At 45.5% G+C, this 19,545-nt stretch overlaps 1 protein-coding gene across 1 annotated transcript in view; it reads right to left on the reverse strand.

The window, feature by feature from the left end:
* Positions 1–19,545, reverse strand: part of LOC131261878 (uncharacterized) — a 199,487-nt gene that overhangs the window by 169,901 nt on the left and 10,041 nt on the right. Inside the window, exons 2-8 of the mRNA XM_058263731.1 lie at positions 7,666–11,647; positions 6,364–6,478; positions 6,201–6,275; positions 5,571–6,125; positions 5,406–5,504; positions 4,916–5,144; positions 1,712–1,852 (exon numbers count right to left, since the gene is read on the reverse strand). Of these exons, the coding sequence (XP_058119714.1) occupies positions 1,712–1,852; positions 4,916–5,144; positions 5,406–5,504; positions 5,571–6,125; positions 6,201–6,275; positions 6,364–6,478; positions 7,666–11,579 (5,128 nt within the window). The 5' untranslated portion in view covers positions 11,580–11,647. The remainder of the gene's footprint in view (positions 1–1,711; positions 1,853–4,915; positions 5,145–5,405; positions 5,505–5,570; positions 6,126–6,200; positions 6,276–6,363; positions 6,479–7,665; positions 11,648–19,545) is intronic.

A 19,545-nucleotide genomic window follows, 5' to 3' on the forward strand; every position in this document is an offset into this window, starting at 1 on the left:
GGCGAGGAAACGGATATAACAGCGTTACGTGAGTTAACGAAAGCAGCGCCTCCATAAATTTTTCCATCAAAACAACTCTCTTCAACGGACATTTCGTAGACAAAACAGTTTGTTAGCAGCAGGGAAAATATGCTGATTGCAATGGGAATAAAAAGAAAATAGCGAATAGTCTTTTTAATCCACTCAATACGATAATCATTAGTATCACACTAAGAGATTTTCCATTTCCCCCCCCCAGTGAGTTTAGAAGCTTTATAACAGGATGATCAAACTAGGAAAGTCTTGATTAAATTTTCATTATGAAACTCCTTTCCTTCATACAGCAATCACAATTTTGGTATATTTTTACAGGAATCATTTTCCAAATAAATAGAATGAAATATACTTAACGAAAACTGTCCCATGGATCGATAACGGGTGAAGGCATTAAGCCTGTACGCTCAAAACGAGACGCTCCAAATTTAGCCATCAGGTCGGTCCGATATCTGCCTGGGGGGAGGAAAACTCCCACCGGAATGCCAAATACGGAGAATGTGGACCTGTCGGGAAAATCATCCCCTCCCGTATGACATCATCGCCACGCGTTACGTCTGTGTACGTACGCCGTGTGGAGGAAGTCACAGCCAAGTTGGTCAGACATAATAAACTGCGGAACGTTTGTCCTATCCATTATATTTAATTGCTACCGGAATATGATGATTTTCCGCGTGACTTCGACCCCACGGTCAAGTGGGGTGGGTGTTTTGGGTGGTTGGTTGTTGGTTGAGGATCTCCAACCGCCGTGTTCCGCGCACTCGCAGCGTCCTTCCTTTCTCCTACGAGAGCAGTAGCAAAAGCGCACATGACATTTGCCTAAACCTTCACGCTCGGCGGTGTCGGAGAAAGGGGGTGGAATAAGTGGGGTTTGAATCATACAACTGTGACACGGGTGCTTAGGGCCACTTGAGGGAAGAAAAAGGTACGAGACGATTTTCGGCACGCACACAAACGGACATTTGGAGGAAATTCTATTCGACACTATAATTAACGATAATGAATGAAATATAATTAATCGAAACATGCGGAAAACCTGTGTGGTGACCTTTGGTTTGACAAACACACTAGTATTTCGTGTTCCTGATGACTTTTAGGAATCGGAACATTTTTGCGACATTATTGGCAGAAATGTTATTCAATTCTATGTAGGGAAAATTATGGCCCGATAAGGTATATTTGTGGCATCACTCAAACACTTCTATTAGCCGTTGCCACATAATGGTTGTTGTCGGAGAGATTTTGGGCGAAGATAACTAAAAGGGATAATTAATACCCATCTAATTCACCCCCAAATGGCACCCTCGATTTAACGCGATATCACTTCGGTGGTTTCGTTGGTGTTAAATCAATCAAACAGTAATCTCCCTAGAGCAGAAAACCACACCGAGCGCGTCGCCGAGCGTTTGGAGTACTCGTAGCCGCATTTTCAAGGATAATCCTTCATTCCAGAGCACATGGCGTTGGAGTGTCGACAACGGGCACGTAGCCACATATCGAGCGAACGGTGGTTTCTGTCTGCATAGCGATGCATCGCTGCTGATTGCCTGCACCGTGTCGGAAGAACGCATGCATATCCGTCAGCATAATCTCGACGCGTAGGGACAAAAACAAAGCACACACACACAGCGCGAACGAGAATTTTCCACTTTCCCCACCGATGTTCTGCGCCACTCACCTGGACTGTCGTGTGGCAAAGGTGCACAGAATGCGCTCGAGCTGCCGGAGGATGATGTCGGTGGTGGATAGAAGGATCTCGGCGGTCCTAGCGGTGAATCGCACTGGGTCGGTGGCACGAACAGCGGCGGCGTTGACATACCTGTTAGTTTAGGATGATAAATGGAATAGAAGAGAGAAAAAACGCATCAACTCGATGATTAATACACAACACAACAACACTCCGGACCGGAGGAGCATAATATTTAAACAATGACTGGTCCGTAAATGAAGTTTTGCTTCATTTAAAAAAAGGGAAATTAACACAACAAAAAGATCTTAGGTTTATCGATAGCTACGGCTGGAAAATCATTCATTAAGTCTTGGATTCTTTATACCTTGCTATTTAGGTATAAGTGTTTGAAATTCTAGAGTCATTTACATAAGAAAAATAATCGGCTTGCTTTTGTGTTGATCCTAAGGTAAACGTAGTTCGGCAAATATGGAATGTGCAAATGTATATTTATATCCGATAATAACTATATTTGCGTAAAACTATTTAAATATAATACCATTAACAATAACCAAGATCTGGCATCTGGCATTTGGAACTCTGTCCCAAGTCAAGATCAAACAGTGAAGCACCAAACGAACCGGCGAGTCTCCAAATTCACGAATCATCATCTCCTCTCACACAATTTCTTTGCAGCTGCTTGAACATGGTTTAATTAAACGCAATCCAATAGATCTGGGCGGTATTTTGTTTTAATTAATTTCATAACCCACCCCGACGAAGGAGGTGGTGGGTTAGCTTTTCCCGACAAGCGACGAATTCATTTAAAACCCATAGTTAAAGCGCTACCGCTACATTAAGCCGCTGGTGAAAACAGGTATGGAATGATAGTCCGGAAGTTCACTGCGTACGTGCGCTTCCGGTGTACGTGTGCAAACCGAAGGACGTGTTACCTACTAAATATGCGGACCGAATCCGGTTGCACAAAACGTTCCCAAACGGATACGCGACTGCTCGACAAACAGACGGAGGGTTTTCTAGGTCGACCGGGGGGATACTACTCTGCCGGTTGTGCGCGAAACAAGCCATCGTCCTAACATCGTCAGTTCACTGTTCCAGATTTTGCAGCGGAAATGTACCGAACATTCAAAAGAATATTTGTTTTTCAGCCGACGAGACAGAGGTACGAGTTCTCGATTGTAGCAGCACCTTGTTTTGGGCGATGTGACGTTCTAGCTGGCATAAGGGGATGATACATAGATAGAGATGATTCAATATAGTTGCCCTACAAGCGGAGTACGTTCCAGCGACACTCGATTTACTGAGATACATTAAAAGTTATAAACTAAATGGCAAACTGCAACGTCGATGAAATATGATTTCATTGCTGCGAACGTGAGTTATCTTTGGATATTGCTGCTCGCACAAGAACTTTGTGAATGCACACCTTACCTTTTCGTAAATGTGGGGCAGGAAGAATCTTCACAAGCTCTAAATTTAACATTTAGAAAAGTGCATAAAAAGAGAAATATTTATTGATAGTGACAAATACTCTTCATCAAGAATTTGATATTCCTTCGTTTCTTATTCACTGTATAAATTTAAACTTCTGCCGACACCACAGCATCGCACTAAGCTGTCGGATTTGTAATTGGAACATGCCCTTGTAGTTCTACACAAGTATCGTTCTAAATGAAAATTCCTTAAGAAGTTTAACTGCTTGGCTTTACAAGCTACCGTTAAGCTGTCACCACTAGCACCATAAAACGTCTTCTTCCCGTACAACGTATGTAACACTTCGGCAAAGTTTCGATTACAGCACACCAACAGTCTACTGCATTGTTAATTGTTTGTTTGTAAGGAGAACCAATCCATACGGTGTTGCCCCACGATGAGGAAAAGGTGGTCGCCCCAAACCCGGAGTGTATGCAGCTCTGAAAACCTGGAAACCACTGTGAACGATTGCAGTTCATACTCAAGCTGGTCGGTAAGTGACACTGTGAGTAAACCCGTACTTAAGTACTACCGTTTGGTGACTAAGTCACTTTCTCCCGGTACCCCACGCCCCCGCCCCTTGCTAGGAAGTGGACGGGAGCCTCATAACAGTTATTATTGCATGCCACAGCGAACCGACCAGCAAGGTTCGTTCGAACAAGACAGTGTGTTCCTGGGCGTAAACCTGGCGATCAAACGGTGTCACTTTGCCCATGACCATTCTTAACCTCAAGCGACATGAACGGAAACCAAAGTGTTGTAATGCCACCGTAGAATAAACTCGTTACATCCAATTACATGCCTGACGCGAAATTACTCGAGTTGTTCCATGCCATTCCCCATCGGTTTTAGCACTTGCACTGGCTGTGTTTCCATTCCAATGCAAACGTAAAAAGACATACTACTTTCAATCCGTAAGTCCCGTGCAGGACCAGAACGTAAAAAGGACAACACAACCCTTACGAAATGGTTTGCAGTTAATATTTCATAGGCCCAATCATATCGTCCACATTCCGGCTATCGACTGTACTTGCACCGTTCGAAGGCATCTATTATTCACAAGCTTGTTTGTACTCGACGATGACTTTTGTCTATATGTTCTGTTCCAAAGCAAACGAGAGGCGGCACGAGTGTCGAGAAGATGTAGGTTCAACTTCAACCGTAAAGACGGTTCTAACATAGGGACACATTTATTTTGCAAAGCAATGTCGCATATTAATCACGTTCGGAGTTGCTTTCTGCGATGGGATTCCGATTCGATATTGCACATAAGGTCTGGAGTAGCTACATATTCCTCTTTTGTTCTTTAAAAATAGGTACAACCTTTACGGATCACACGTTTTTCTTTCAAAAATATGTCTACTAATGAAACACAATTTAAAATTTAATTAATTGTGTGAATTATAAATCAGCTATTAACAAAAGAACACAGCCGCATTGTTTCATTCAGTTGAATTTTGGATTTCGAGAGTGAATTTAGACTAAAGACAATTTTCTAAATTCAAACCCATTTAGTATGAACACTAGGAACTGTACTGAAGTTGAAAAAAAAACTAAAATGCAAAGCTATGACGCGAGTATAAAAATAAAATGGCAGAATCAAGAGGAATGGGGTTTAATTGCATTAAAATACTTCGATACTCTTTTCAAACTAAACTCGAAGTCAGACATTTGTGGGGACACAATACTTAAAATCATCAATCAAATCTCAACACTTACTCTGATCGTTTGGAGGCCTCATACTCGATAGGGCCGAGAGGGGTGTGTAGGACTTCGGCGGAGCTTCGCCGGGTCGCACCAGCCGTTCCTCGGTGACGCTCTGCTGCACGCGGTACTGCATCTTGCAGTACGCTTCCTGGTTGGTGCCGAGCGATGAATTAACGTAGACACCGGTAATCGTGACTTCCGTGTCCTGCGCGATAACCAAATTGCTCGACACGGGCCGAGGCTGTCGGGGGGTGAGATGGAAGTGGATAAGTAGCGAACAGGGGGAAAATTAAAACAAAAAAAACACCGGCACACGCACGGAACAGGAACACGGCACACACAGGGAGCGAACGGGCAATGCATGTTCGCGTGTGAAATCGACACACGCCGCGGGACAACGTGGGACGATTTTATCATCTCTCCTGCCCCGCTTCTGTTGCTTTTTTTTTGCCCGTTAGTCTACTCCGCGTTTTGTCGCTACGCGATGGGTGCCAACACTTACCTCTTCGATTTCACGCTTCACCTCCAATGGATCGTCCTTGCGATCGCGCATGGGCTCCGTCTTGATAACCACTTTTTTCTTCTTGGTCAGCACTTCCTGCTGCGCTACTGTAATGCAGCCACCGGTGCCAGACGTTGAGGGCAGGCCGGCCGACGCGGACAAAGCCGGATCCAGCAGCTGCTGCTTGCTGTCCGGCGGTGTCGCCAGTGGAACCTGCGCCACGTTACTGGCGGCGGTAACCGTCGGCTCTTCGTTCGAATACTCTTTCTCGTTGGAGCAAGCTTCCTTCTTATCTTTAGCATCGCCCTTCGAAGTGTCCTTTTGATCTTTCGCCTCTTTGGCTACCTTCTTCGATTTGGGTGCCTTCTCGGTCGAGCACTCGGAATCGCTCGAGTCGGTGTTGCGGTACAGCACCCGCTGTACCTCGTAGGTGGCCGCCAACATGGCGGTCGCGTTCAGGCTCGCCATCCGCTTCTTGCCAATGTAATCCTTGTAGTCGCCGCCGATCTCAGCCTTTTCGCTTTTTGGCTCCCGCTTGCGCTTCTTGGGGCCACCGTCTTCCGTCTTCGGTTTCGTGGTGCCCGACGCGGCCTTCTCCGACCCGGACGACGACGAGCTAGCCGTGTCATCGTCCGGCTTTTCGCTATCGAGCATGAGAGCTTTCAGTTCCTTCTTTATCTTCTTCACCGGAGGCTTCGGAGGCTTTTCCGATTTTTCCAACTTATCGGCCGCCCGCTGCTCCGCCTTCTCCGCACGGTCCTTCTCCGCCTTGTCCAGTTTGGCCTGGGCGGCGGCCGTTATCTTTCCCTTGCTCTTGCGTACCACCTTTTTCTTAACCTTGCGCTTGCGAGTAGGATCGGTGTCCTTACCCTACAACGGGATTAGCGATTGGGCAGAGAAACGAACGTTAGACGATTGAAAATAAGTCTAAATTATTCGAAAACATTCACAAACTTACCTGTGCATATGTCTCGTCACTGTCGGGCAGTTGTTCGATCTCCGACTCCAGGCTGGACGCGTCTGGATCCCAATGTTTGCCGGCTCCACGAAGTCCGGGCACGCACCGGAGTGATCTAGAGGGAGGTAAGGATAGTAAATCATCAATGGCTCTGTTTTATTTTCTATAGAAGCTCCCACTGCATGTTATGTTTGTTTTTGGAAAACATGAAACTAGGCATAAACGGAAACTAACGTGCCCAACAATAGGTTAAAAATATCTACAAGATGTGTGGCGTAGTTTTGAGGTAAATTTAAGAAAACTATTTTTCATTGTAACTATATTTAGATAAATCTGACAGGACTGCAAAAGTTGGTATAGAAGAAGAACTAACCAGAAACGGAAAAAACGTGACGATGTCGAAACAAAAAAGCAATCGGTCAACCTCCGCAGTTTTATTTCGCACTGGAGCAAGTTTAATGAGTTTGATTTGCCGGTGAAAGGGTCGAAAAGATCCGTTCACAGGGTATTTACAAGGAGAGCCCTAATTCAAACATGTAGATTGTCTCCTTAAGCTTCGAAAAGAATCGTTAAACTTATCCAGGGCACTATTTAACCCACCAATACATCGTTAAACTTCGGGTTAAACATCGATCGGATATTTTTGAACTTCATCGGCGAATTATCAGACGGAATATCGATCTGTTTTGCTTTTGATAGATACAGATAACATATTTTTTTAAATCAAAACAAATCGGCCTTAAGTCTAGACGCGTTTAGAACCGCGCTATTAATAAAAACAACTTTGAAAACCTTTCATTCCTACACATTTATCGACCTTACAATATCATCCGGTGCAAATAATTGTACATTTTCTACACATGGTACACATCCAATTAAGGGTTAACATTTTAAGTGATTGGAGGAAAAAACGGCAACATAATGCAATGAAGGAAGTTAGCAGTTTGTTGATTTTAATTTTTCCATTTGTAGCTATAAAAAATTATGTCCTCTGGCACAATATCTGCAGCTTGTCATCAGTGATTCATCACGTAACCCAACTCCATGTCACGGTCAATTCTCGAACAAATTGTTTGATCGGAAATCAGGAACCCTTTTCTTTTAGTGGGTTTAGTTCAGTGTTAAAAAAGGAAAATAAAACCAAAAGAACAACGGAAGGTGCCGACAACACAAGTTAACAGGTTCGAGAGATTCTTTTCGGACCAGAGATAATAATCGTCCCCAAAACTCAGCCGACACCGAAAAGAAACCCCAAAGTTCTTCGCTAATGAACGATAGGACATTACGGCCACATTCACTTACCGCATAACGACCGGTTCCTCCTCGGACGAGTCCGCGCTATCTTGATCGCTCTGTTCCTTCTTGGGCGGTTCCTCCTTCACCTTCGCCTTCGGTTCGGGCTCCTTCGATACCGAGCTCGGACTCGGTTGGGTCGGTTCCTTCTTTTCCTGCTTCGCGACGCTTTCCTTCTTCTCCTCGCGGCGCTTTTCGTCGGTCTTCCGCTCTTCCTTCCGCTCCGGTGGGTCCTTGCGGCCCTCCGAGCCATCTCGCACTGCACCTCCAGCACCACCACCACCGCCCGGTGGCTCACCGGAGCGACTCTCCTCGCCCGCACTCTCGTCATCGTTGCAGATTCGCTCCTTCTTGATCCGCTCGCCATCCTTCGTGATCGTACGGATGACACGCGAACCACTCGACTGGCTCATCAGGCTCGCCTCGAGCGCCCCGCGCATCTCATTCTCGTACAGGCAGTGCACCTTCGCCAGCGCGTTCAACGATGCCACGCGATGCCGCTTCGGGCCGGACCAAAAGCCGTACAGCTTCACGTTGCGCTTCTTCGCCGATTGGCGCTTTTTCGCGATGCGCGTCCGCACGGTGTCCGTCGAGGAGCAACCGTCGGAATCTGCATCGTCGTTGCCCTCCTCCCCTTCTTCGTCGTCGTCCTGATCTTCATCGTCGCCTTCGCTTGCCTTTGCCGCAGCACGACGCTTGTCTTCCTCCTCGCCGGAGGAATGCGACGAGTCCTTCGCTTCCTGCTTCAACTTTTGACCAACCGTCGCTCTTTTCTTCGCCTTCGCCACCTCGGGCAATGGTGTGTCTTCATCCAGCTCCGAGTCGGAGGATGATCCACTTGAGCTGGCTTCTTTCTTCAGCATCGTACTCGATGCGATTGCGGCCGAAGCTGCCGGTTTTGATTCCACCACCGCGGATGATTCGCCTGGACGTTTCTTTTGTTTCTTTGCCAACGCGGTCCGCTTTGGCGGAGCAGATGTACCATCTTTACGCCGCTCGTCCTCACTGCTCGCATCGGCACCCTCGTCGCCCGCGCTATCCGAGTGGATTTTCTTTCCCTCGGCGTCCTTCTGCCGGCCGGGTTGCTCCGGGTCATCCAATTCCCGCGAGACGTCCTCCCGCGAGAGACTAACGTCCACCGAGGACTTTCGCTTGAAGCTAGGTTTCCCCGGTTTGACCGGAGTTTCAATTTCGCTCTCGGAATCGTCGAAATCGTACACATCCTTTTTCTCCATTTTGCGCTCCTTGGAAGCTGGCTGGGAATCGTCGGGGAACGTAGCAGTAGCACCACCAGACGCGGTGGTTGCCTTGGAACTTTTACTACCACCTCCGGTAGCATTTTTCCGCACGTACGGACGCTTCACCGGTTTCGCGGGGTTCTTCAGCAATCCGGCAAGGATTGTCCCGGTGGCACTCGGGGCATCATTCGCATCCGATTCCTTTCGCTGTACTTCACCAGTAATGGCACCCTTGTCCTCCTGCTGTTGGTCCACCGTGGAACCGGGCTTCGACTGAGCCGCGGATGACTTTCCATCGGTGGACGGTCCAGATGCATCTCTAGCGACCGGCTGAAGGCGCTCCTGTTGCTTTTGCTGAAGCTGCCGCAGTGGCAGGTCGTCGTCGTTTTCCGTCGACGAACGTAGGGCTGCAGCGTCAACTGCTGTTGAACTACCACCAGTCGCAGATTGTTCACGAGATTTTTGAGATTCCATTGGTTTCGAGTGTGCTCCGGTGGCACTGGAAGCAGTTGCTACCGGTGCATTCTCCACCATTTTACCCTCCTTAATCGGAGCCTGAGGATCCTCGGATGTAGCGGTTGTGCTTCCACGGTCCGGTGGAATTTCAGTCGACGCACCGGGCTTCCCCTCCACCGCCTTTGTTTTACCACCACCACCACCCTTCTTTGCTGCACTTGGTTTCGATATCTTTGCGGGTTTCTCACCGCCCGCTATGTCTTCCGGTTGGTTCGGTTTCGCCTTCTTGACGTACTTCCGCTTCGCTGGGGAGGCTGGAGTTTGTTCCTTGAATTTTACCTCCTTTTTATCCGCCGCCCCAGCCGAGGGGGTGGATTTTTTCTTCTCACCCAACTCCTTCGACTTTGCCTTTGCCGATGATGGGGTGTCCTTTTTCGGGGCCGACTTTCGCACGGCCGGTGGTTTCTTGGCCTTCCCACCTTCCGCGGGAAGCGTTTTGGCAGTCTTACCCTCGGGGATGGCCGGTGGTCGCGCGGGTGAGGAGTCACCGTCGGGTTCCTGCTTTGGTCCACCGGGTGGCGCTTCAATTTCCTCTTCTTCCAGTGCCTTCACAATACTGTCGATGCGGATATGCACCTCCTCGTTCTTTTCCTCCTGCTCCTCCTGTTCCACGGAACTACCACGTGCTACAACGTCCGTGGGTGTCTCCTGAACGGTGGTTGCATTCGATTCGTTCGCCGATTTCCTGTCCTCCGGAAGATTCTTTTGATCGATTACACCCTTCGGCGCTTGAGCTGGCTGGATCACGTTGGCCACGGTACTTCCTGCCTTCTTTTGCTTCGCTTCGGAAGATCCCGAAGCATTTCCCGCCGACTTCTTGGCACCTTTAGCAGCCTGGCTGCCGGAAGCTTTCGTGTTGGAAGAAGTTTTGGCGCCTGAAGCTTTCTCTCCCGGTGTGCCTTTATCGTCCTTCCGACCGCCTTTCGTCGGTGGCACCTTTTCCGACTGCTCCTTCGCTCCCTTACTCGTCTGCTCCTTCGAATGGGTCACGCTCTTTGGCTCGTCCGCGTGATCCAGCTTCAGGGTGACCGACTTCTTTGCCTTCCCGGTGGCACTTGGAGCAGACCCGACGATCTCTCTGGACGATTTTTCATCCCCCTCCGGCGATGGTGTCGCCTCGTCCGACGTGACCGAAGACTTCCTTCCCATCGGACCACCGGTCGCCGGATCACCCCCACCGTACTTCCCTTGGGCAACGGTAGTGCGTGACTTTGTTTTTACCATCTCACTGATCGACGGATTAACGACGGACTCGTCCGAGTCGAGCAAGTACGCCGCATCGACGATCGACTGATTGATCGCCTTATCCGGCACGCCGAGATTCTTCAGCTCCTTCTGTATCTTTTTCTCCTTCTCGCGCAGCTTCGGATCGCTGGAAAGGACCTGCGAAGGGCCCGCAATCGTTCCACCCGAACCCGTACCGGTCGGTTGGGGAACGGCTGATGGTTTCTTTTTACTACCACCACCTTCCGACTGACTAGCGGTCGCCTTTTTCGACGCACTTCCGGTGGCTGGCGCTTTGGTCGATTTCTTCGACTTCTCTCCAGCGCCTTCCTTCATCTTCCCGGCGGGCGACGAAACGGGCACGCTTGAATCGAATTTAATCGTCTTACCGGCGCCCTTACTTCCTTTGCCTGCTGGCGGAACTATTGTTTCCGGCATGCCGGCCAGCGGTGTAGGGGCGCTCGGGGAGAGATTCCCTAACGCCGACGACATCGTCATTCCTTGCTGGCCAGCATCTTTCATCGATTCGCCCGGACCAGCCGGTTTCGCAACGTTCGTCGAAGGATTTCCTTTTGCTGCCCCGGCGACGGTTGATTTCGTTTTACTAGATTGTGCGGACGTGCAGACAGCGGCGGACCCGGCGGAAGCCGTAGCGGGAGGTGATTTTTCCGACGACTTTACACCTCCACCCCCCGTGGGCAACGAAGAAGCGGCAGTAGCGACCCCTCCGGACGCATTTTCTTTGGCTTTTGATTGGAGACGTTTCACCGGTTTCTTGCTGGACGTTGGCGGTGTGCCCGTGCTTGCGATGGCGCTTGCAGTGGCCGACCCCGGACCATCCGCGGTTCCTCCACCGGCACTGGGACCGCCCGTGGCTGTTTCGGCAGTCGAACCTCCACCGGACGGTTTCTTCTCGGACGCCGGCTGTTGCTTCTTCGGTTTCATCGTGGAGTCCTAAGGTTGCGCTTGGTTTTTGAGAGTTGCTTCTCGTCGGCAGCGGACGGGAAGATTCGCTGTGAAAAAAAGGCAGAACAGAGAGAAAGGGCAATGATAAAGAAATTCGATTTAGCGGTAACTAGTTTTCGTGATTGATTGTTCTATCAGATTTGATTCGTTGTGTTTCGAATTGCTGCACAGTCTTCCTTCGATTTGTTTTGGTAATGATGGTTTCTTGTTTGCTTTTCTTCTACATGTAGAATTATTTGTACTTTAAAATGAAAAGGCCTTTGAATTTTAAGTTCCACTATGCGGAAACTTTTCGCCTAACATCATTCATCAGATTACACAATGATTTAAGAGATTACCGAGCGCATCCCTATTTCTCTCGAACATTTACACAATCAAAATAAATTGATCAGTTCAATTTTAGATTTGGAGGAGCCTTTGTTAAATTTATACTGCAAAAATCCAATTGTTGTATCATTCAGAAGTCCAAACTCATCATATTTAACGAAGAATTTCAGAGTTAAAACAATTAAAATTCAACAGATTGGTTGTTGCATTTTGTTGCAAATTGTGCATTCCAGTTTTTCACAGTAAGTTAAGTTATAGATTGTAAATTATTCGAACAATGCACTGGTAGTAATATTTGATCTTTATTTGAACTATCTTTGAGCACGTGTATGTTACTCGAATACCAATAGAAGTCATCAAACAATTAACGGAAAAATACCGCACCTGTACCGCTATTTCAAGATCAACATTAGGAAGAAATAAAAGTTAAGAGTGCCGTGTTGATCCAAATACGACGAAATGAGCACACAACCAAACCCCAAAATAAACCATAATCATCGTAAATCATTCCGAGAAGCAAAGCAGCGAGCATTTCTCACGCTTCGGGATATTTGTAACGCTCTTATCGTACTTATCAAAAGGGCGCCATCGTGCCAGCACGCTGGTGTGATGTGGTGTGTGCCACCGTGCAGAGTTTCCACCGCGCTGTTAACACTGATAAGCATCCCAATTAAACGCCCAATCATTGCTCAACGGCCAACAACTCCGAGGGCCCAGCCGTGACTGGGGAGCGCCAGAAGCCGGGGACGAATGGAGCATGCAGCACAGTGTGGCGAGGCGAGCACGCCGTCTTCGGAAGTTGATTAATGAATGATTTATGAGAACGTGGTGAAAAATCACAGCCATTAGGTAGCGATAAAATTTAGCTGATTAATTTTTGCAGCACGTGGTAACTGAAGGGAGAGAGAGAGACAACAGTGCGTCAGAAGAAAACGAGGAAAACCACAGATGACGTAAATCTGGACCGGGCTGAAGACGATGAGCAAGTGAAATTTCAACAACGTTCAGAAAACACTGCCATTCACGTACCGCTCCACATACACAACTCTATCCAGAATTAATTAGCGACACTTTCGTCACGATTCAGTTAGTTTCATCATATCGTGCTTTTTTTCCGCGAAGGTTACACTTCCATGGTTCGAGTTTTGATTTATAATGTGGCGATACAATCATGGTTTTGAAGCAGTCATAAACTTCACGATAGGAAGCGGTTTATCAGTATTATTATTCCTGGCACAGATTTTTGACAACGAAGTCGACAAAAAAAGAGTTTTCAAGAGGGCCAAAATCACCAATACCTTTGATTTTTTTCAGATATTAAGTTCTTCGATTTGATGCAATAAGTTTATTAAAAAATAAAATCACTGAAGTCAAATCTATTTCATTAAACTTTAATCAATTGCTAAACCTTGTTGTATCAAACAGTACTTCAACATCAACTAGAAATAATAATAAACGCTCTATGGGTTTTTTCCACTTCGGAAAACCATAATAATGTTAGGACCTTTCATTGCCTTTTGGACACTGGTATTACACATTATTAAATTTATTTTACATTAGATTATTGATTTATTTTAAACATCCACTACATTTTTTACAAGTCTCTGTTGATTCTGATATGTATGTTTGATACAAAACTTATTAGTTAAGATTTTTCTCGGCACCCAACGGTTTGGTTACCTCATTTACTTTTTACATTTATCTTAAAAAAAAACAGTATAGTTGCAACGGTTTAACGAATGTCGAATCGCTTATGAGAGCAAATTATGCTCCACGGCAGACGTAAGCAATAACACGGGATGGACAAACGCGGTCGAACAATAACATCAAGCACAATAGAAAACAATAAGCCCACACCGTGCAGCGACAGGGACGATAATTAAAACCGCAACAAGATCATTAAACCAGATAGCGGCAATTATTCAATTTTGTGCATTTTGTACACACATAATCGCTCAATACCGGGTGGGCCCCCGTGACTAGGCTCGTGTGTGTGTGAATGTATGCCGATAAATCCCAGCTCGGATGCTGTCAGTTATCGATATGCAAATGCATGAATGTACGCCAGTTCGCTCATTCGTCTGTCCGTCCGTCCGTCCATCCGTTCGAACGGCGTGCGACGTTGGATGAATTTCGGAAAACGAGAAGCAATTGCTTGGCAGGAGGCCGCAAACTTGCATGCTGTTTGTTCACGGTTCTCCTATACGACGAGCGTCAAATTGGTCCACTCTCTGATGGTTCATTTCGGAGGCAAGCTTTATTTGATAGTCTCCTCTTCCAACTCAATTTCACGACGGTCTTCGTACTGCCCAAACCATTTTCCGAAGTTTCACATCGATAACGACCAAAGGTGAAAAATTATAGCCAAGAGTGATTGTGTTCTCTAAAGCAAACCTATGATAACTAATCTGTGAATGAAAATTTGCAAATAATGTCACCACCAATGTACAATCGAATAGTTAATCATTTAACATATTTCAAAAGATGTGTACTGGGGGGTAGAGATTTTTATGACATTTGACACTAAATGATGGTGATGATGAAAAGTCTCCAACATAATAAGATGCCAACATAAAAACACAATTTTAGGAATAGAAGTAGCTTGTCTAAAAAGCATTGGGCAGCTAACGTTTATAAATTTATTTAAAAAGTATTATTTGTTATATTACATGAATAAACAAAACATTAAATTGTGATTTGAAACAATAGTTCAATGAAAGATATTTTTCAAGTGAATGTTAAAAGACAATAGACAATAGTTGAAAAATTTGGTTTAGATGACCGTTTAAATGAGGGTATATAATAATTAAAAATATAGACAAAAAAACGTGGATGCATGTATTTGCAATCAACATGTTACACGGCGTTCGTTTGGAAAACCTTCGCCATTCCATTTCAAATGGCATTCAATAAAGCCAATAACCGAATTGATTGCAACAGGGCCGGGTTCGAAGTAATACTACCTTCTGAAAACACACTTCCTGCATGTGCCCAGCACACACAGAAGCTCATCACCGAATAGTCAAATTGTACACCAACGCGTACCGATCGACTTCCAGTGAACCTAATTTTCTCCTCCATTTGAAGTGCTTTCCATTGGTCAGTGGGAAAAAGCCGCCGCACTAGTGGCCGATTGCAGCAAGCGCAATGTTTATTGAATAAATATGCACGTGACTCATGTTTGCGCGACCCAAACACGCGCACCCGCCCCAGAGACGGTGTGTACGTGAGGGGCTATACGTGCTATGCCCTAAACACCGATGCTAATCGCACCGTGGATAAGCATAGGGCCATGGGGTGCGTTTCACCTATGGGTCCGAAAACGCATCGTGTGGCCTCGCAGGGCTTCGATTCGGTTTCGCCACTATGGGCTCCCCTTCATAAGAATAGGGGATGAAACGCTGTAGCAAGCAACATATTTTAAGTTTATTTCATACTTAGTTTTACTCAATCTTGGGAAAGAGTAAAATAGTAATTATATTCATACTTTTATTGAGGGAGGAGAGAAAGAAAGAGCACATGATAGGAGAGGATTAAATATAAAAATTGACTGTACATGTAGTTTATTTCCCTTTAAGTGATTTTTCATCATAGCATAGTGCGAATATTTTGATTGGTAATAGCTAAAATATTTTAATAGTTTTTAAACTGTATTTTAAATTAGTAAACACCATGTTTGTACGACACCATTTCATTAATTTTGACGTTTTCATAGTGTTTTGCCAATAGTTATTTTTATGTACTACTTGCTGTACTCAACACCTTAATTTACTTTATTTATTTTAATATTCAAATCATTAATAGTTGCTCAGTCGATATCGATGAATTGTGCGATCTAGAGCACGTTGCTTATGCTCTTGATATTCAGTTGATTTATACTTTACCAAATTTACTTCAATTCTTCACATTTACTCCAGATTTAATATTTTTCAAATTGTTTGACATCTTTTAGTTGTGTCTTCCTGTTTAATGCCTAGTTCGTATTGCCAAACAAAATGAAATAAATAATTTTTTCCTGTAATGATATTGGGCGAACAGATACGTCGTACAAGAAGGTAACTTTTAACTAACGGAAATAAAGAAACTTGTACAAAAAAATACATTAAAACTAATATTCCCCAATAAAACCACTCTTCATCTTTTCAAAAAAGCAGTCGTAGATAAAAAAGGCCATGCTTTAAACGCGATAGTGCGGTACTTAAATAAACTCTTGCTTCTCGTTTGAAGGTAACTTTTAACTAACGGAAATAAAGAAACTTGTACAAAAAAATACATTAAAACTAATATTCCCCAATAAAACCACTCTTCATCTTTTCAAAAAAGCAGTCGTAGATAAAAAAGGCCATGCTTTAAACGCGATAGTGCGGTACTTAAATAAACTCTTCCACTATCCACCAATGTTGTGCTTTACCCCAACGGTAGACGAAATTATTTCTAGCGTGCCCCGGACAGTGGCGTCGTCCCATGTTGCAGCATTAACGCTCGCGCAGGCGACATGAGCACAACGGGCGGGAAACCGGGAAGGGAACCGCGAGCAGCGCGTTCAATCGACACAAATATGTTTGTTGACCGGCACCGCCAACGCCGCCAAGCGATCCGTACGGTGTTTACACCCATATGTTTGAAAACCATTTTCACTCACTTACTCCGGGAAAGCCTTGACCAGGTTTCGGTGTACCCTTCCGCCCAGGCGCAATTCGCCCACCCGCAAACTCCATCCATGCGCCGTGCCGAGACAAGTTATGAGGTTTACAGGAAGCAGCGAGCACGGATTTTACAGCGACATGTCGTGGTGGTTGGTGAGTTGAGGTTTACTAAGTGATTGGAAAACTTACAACTCAATGCAGGCTTTTTGAAAAGTATTCGAAATGAAGATTTTCGATGATAGAATGAAAAGCTTCTCTCAAAATATTACACCTAGAATCGAAATGATGTAAATATATTGCCAAGTCGACTCGCTAAATCGTTTCCATGGGCTATCTTATCGTACAAACCATCAACCAAGTTGAACCAATAATCATCCAACCTGATAGTTTCACTTCATCGTTTCACGAAAATCTCGTCGCAAAGAAATGGTCAACACAAAATCAAATCATTCTCGATGGCCAACACGATGGAAAGCCGAGAACAACCAAGGGAATAGTGAAATTGTTCGCCACCCGCGGAAAAAGCAGCCAGCACACGCCCGCCGGCTGATGGAGGTTGTATTATTTACGACCATTTTTCTCGCATTCCGTGCTGCCGTCTGCGAACTGTTGCTCCCCGGTGGTGTCGGACGGCCGGGGGTAGTGTTTGGTTGAAACGGGAGCAGCTCACCCGATTTCGGGTTTAGTTCAAACCGCAACCCACCATCGATAGCGGATTTCACGCGCGACAACAGAGGCTGAGCGCAACGAGAGTGAGTCTTTTATGTCTCGCAGCGCGAGGAGTGGAGTGTCGGCCCGAAATGTGCCATCGGCTTGGCCCATCATTTGCATGCTGCAAAATGGGCGCGGAAAAGCCACAACCAATTCGGCTACGATGGACATAAAAGGAAGCTTAAGAAAATGGGCGCGATTGTTGCGCTGTGGCACATCGAAGCATTAGCATCGACTTGGTGGCCGCGTGTGGTACAACCTCTGCGTGCCGATGGAGGAATGAGCCAAAGGACGGATGCAGAACAACCCAAACCATATTGACCAACTGCTGCCGCGCTATTATCACTAAATTGTGGCTTTTCCCTGCATCCCGGCAACAAAAGGCGAACGGAAGGAAATGGGACCAGGGAAGGAAAGGGAGCAAAGAAAAGATGGGAACAATTCTTAAGATCCACCCATCCATCCTTCGAGGAGAATCCGAACCAACACGAGAGAACCCACGAGATTTCGTTTCCGTTTTACGAGCCAATTTGGACCATTTCGGTCGGAAAAAGCTCATCCCGGATCACTTGCAGGACAGTCCAATGAAACGTCGAAACTCGGAACAATCTCGGCTCGACTGACCACAGTGTGATGGGCGAACACATTTGTTGGGATTTTTACTTTTTCTCGATAACTGGTCGACTTGGTTTTTGAAAGGTTTTCATGTTGGCTTCCCCTTGAAGTTTGTGAGTCATCACTCAGTCGGTCGGGAAATGGAGCCGCCCGGTAGGGCCCGACCTTTGTCGGTGTATGGAGAAACAAAAATACACTCTCCCAAGACGACGACACGCCGTACAACATAGGTATGCATCAACAATAACCCTTTTACGGGTTTTAAACTCTTCCGTCCTTCGGCGGCACTGCTTAATTCGCATCCAATTTGCTCACGCAAATGAAACCACACAGACACACGGACTCCGAAAAAGGAACATAACAGAAGCATAAAGGATCGTTTGTTGGGTCGTCGTTGCAAATCGTCAAGGGATTTCAAAAGGGGGGGGGAACGATTACGGAACACACATTCCATAAATATACTCCTGCGAGCATCTGCGGCGAGCGGCAAAAATTCGACACAAATGTGAGTGTTTCTTTGACGGTTCTTTGTTCCCGCCTCGGTTAACCGCCCACCGTGAAAACATCAAACCACATTGAAAGTAACTTCATCTTCGTTTCATTTCTCCAACAAAGCATCGCCACATGTGCCGCACCGCACGCAAAAGCAAGCACTTTGATCGACTGCGAAGTGCAAGATTCTTTACTGCCAAACGTATGTACATTCGTGGCATTTTTGGAAGAGAAGCCGACGATCACGACTGGCTACCGACAGCTGGCGGCCAGCGTGCAAAGTTTAATTTGGTTTCATTCAGTGGCGAAAAAATGCAACGGGATAAATGATTCACGGGAAATATTCGTCCAGCATGTGGCGCTCGAACCGTACCTCGGGATATCAACAACGTTATTAGAATGCAATAATAGGATGCAACAACCAACAGCTTCACAATGCGTAAGGTTAGGGATCTTATAATTTGTCAGTACATCCGCAGCATTACTTCGAACAAAGCATTTGAGCGGCGAGAGTTTTTCAAAGTGTATCCCGTGTCGTTAATTTCCTTATTATTTGATAAAATATCTTAGACGACACACATTGATTTTATGCACTTAGAAACAAAACTACAATCACATATTTGTACCTATGGGAAATTAGTTCGCCTTGCAGGTGATATCGATCACGATATATAAAGATCTACAATATTATTGTGGTTTCAAACAGAGACTATGATCTATTGCAGAGTGTCAATACCAACCATTTTTACCCAAGGGTTTTTTATTGTTTTTTCAGGTCATGTTTCAGTAAATTTTATTATTTTCAAATCTGCCAAAATTTTGTGCTGAGGGTCTATGTACTGCCTTAACCTGGTTTTTGAAATCATCCAAAACTTACTTTTATTTCTTTCAGCATTGTACAAAATTCTTTGCGACTATTTTTAAATCTAATCTAAAGTATTAATAATTGTTTTTCTTTGCTTATCAAGCATTGCTCACAATTTGAAATCGTTTTTTGTTAAGAAAACCATCATACGAAATGAAGTATTTTATCAAAAAGGCTTAGTTAGTGAACTCTATAGAATTTCATACAACAAAGAAGATTTGAAATTATTTTAGCAAAGGAGAAATAAGCAAACTCGCAACAAATCAAAGCAAAATAAGTTGTAACGTTT

This window comes from Anopheles coustani, chromosome 3 (genome assembly GCF_943734705.1).
Source record: "Anopheles coustani chromosome 3, idAnoCousDA_361_x.2, whole genome shotgun sequence".
NCBI classification, from domain to species: Eukaryota; Metazoa; Arthropoda; class Insecta; order Diptera; family Culicidae; genus Anopheles; species Anopheles coustani.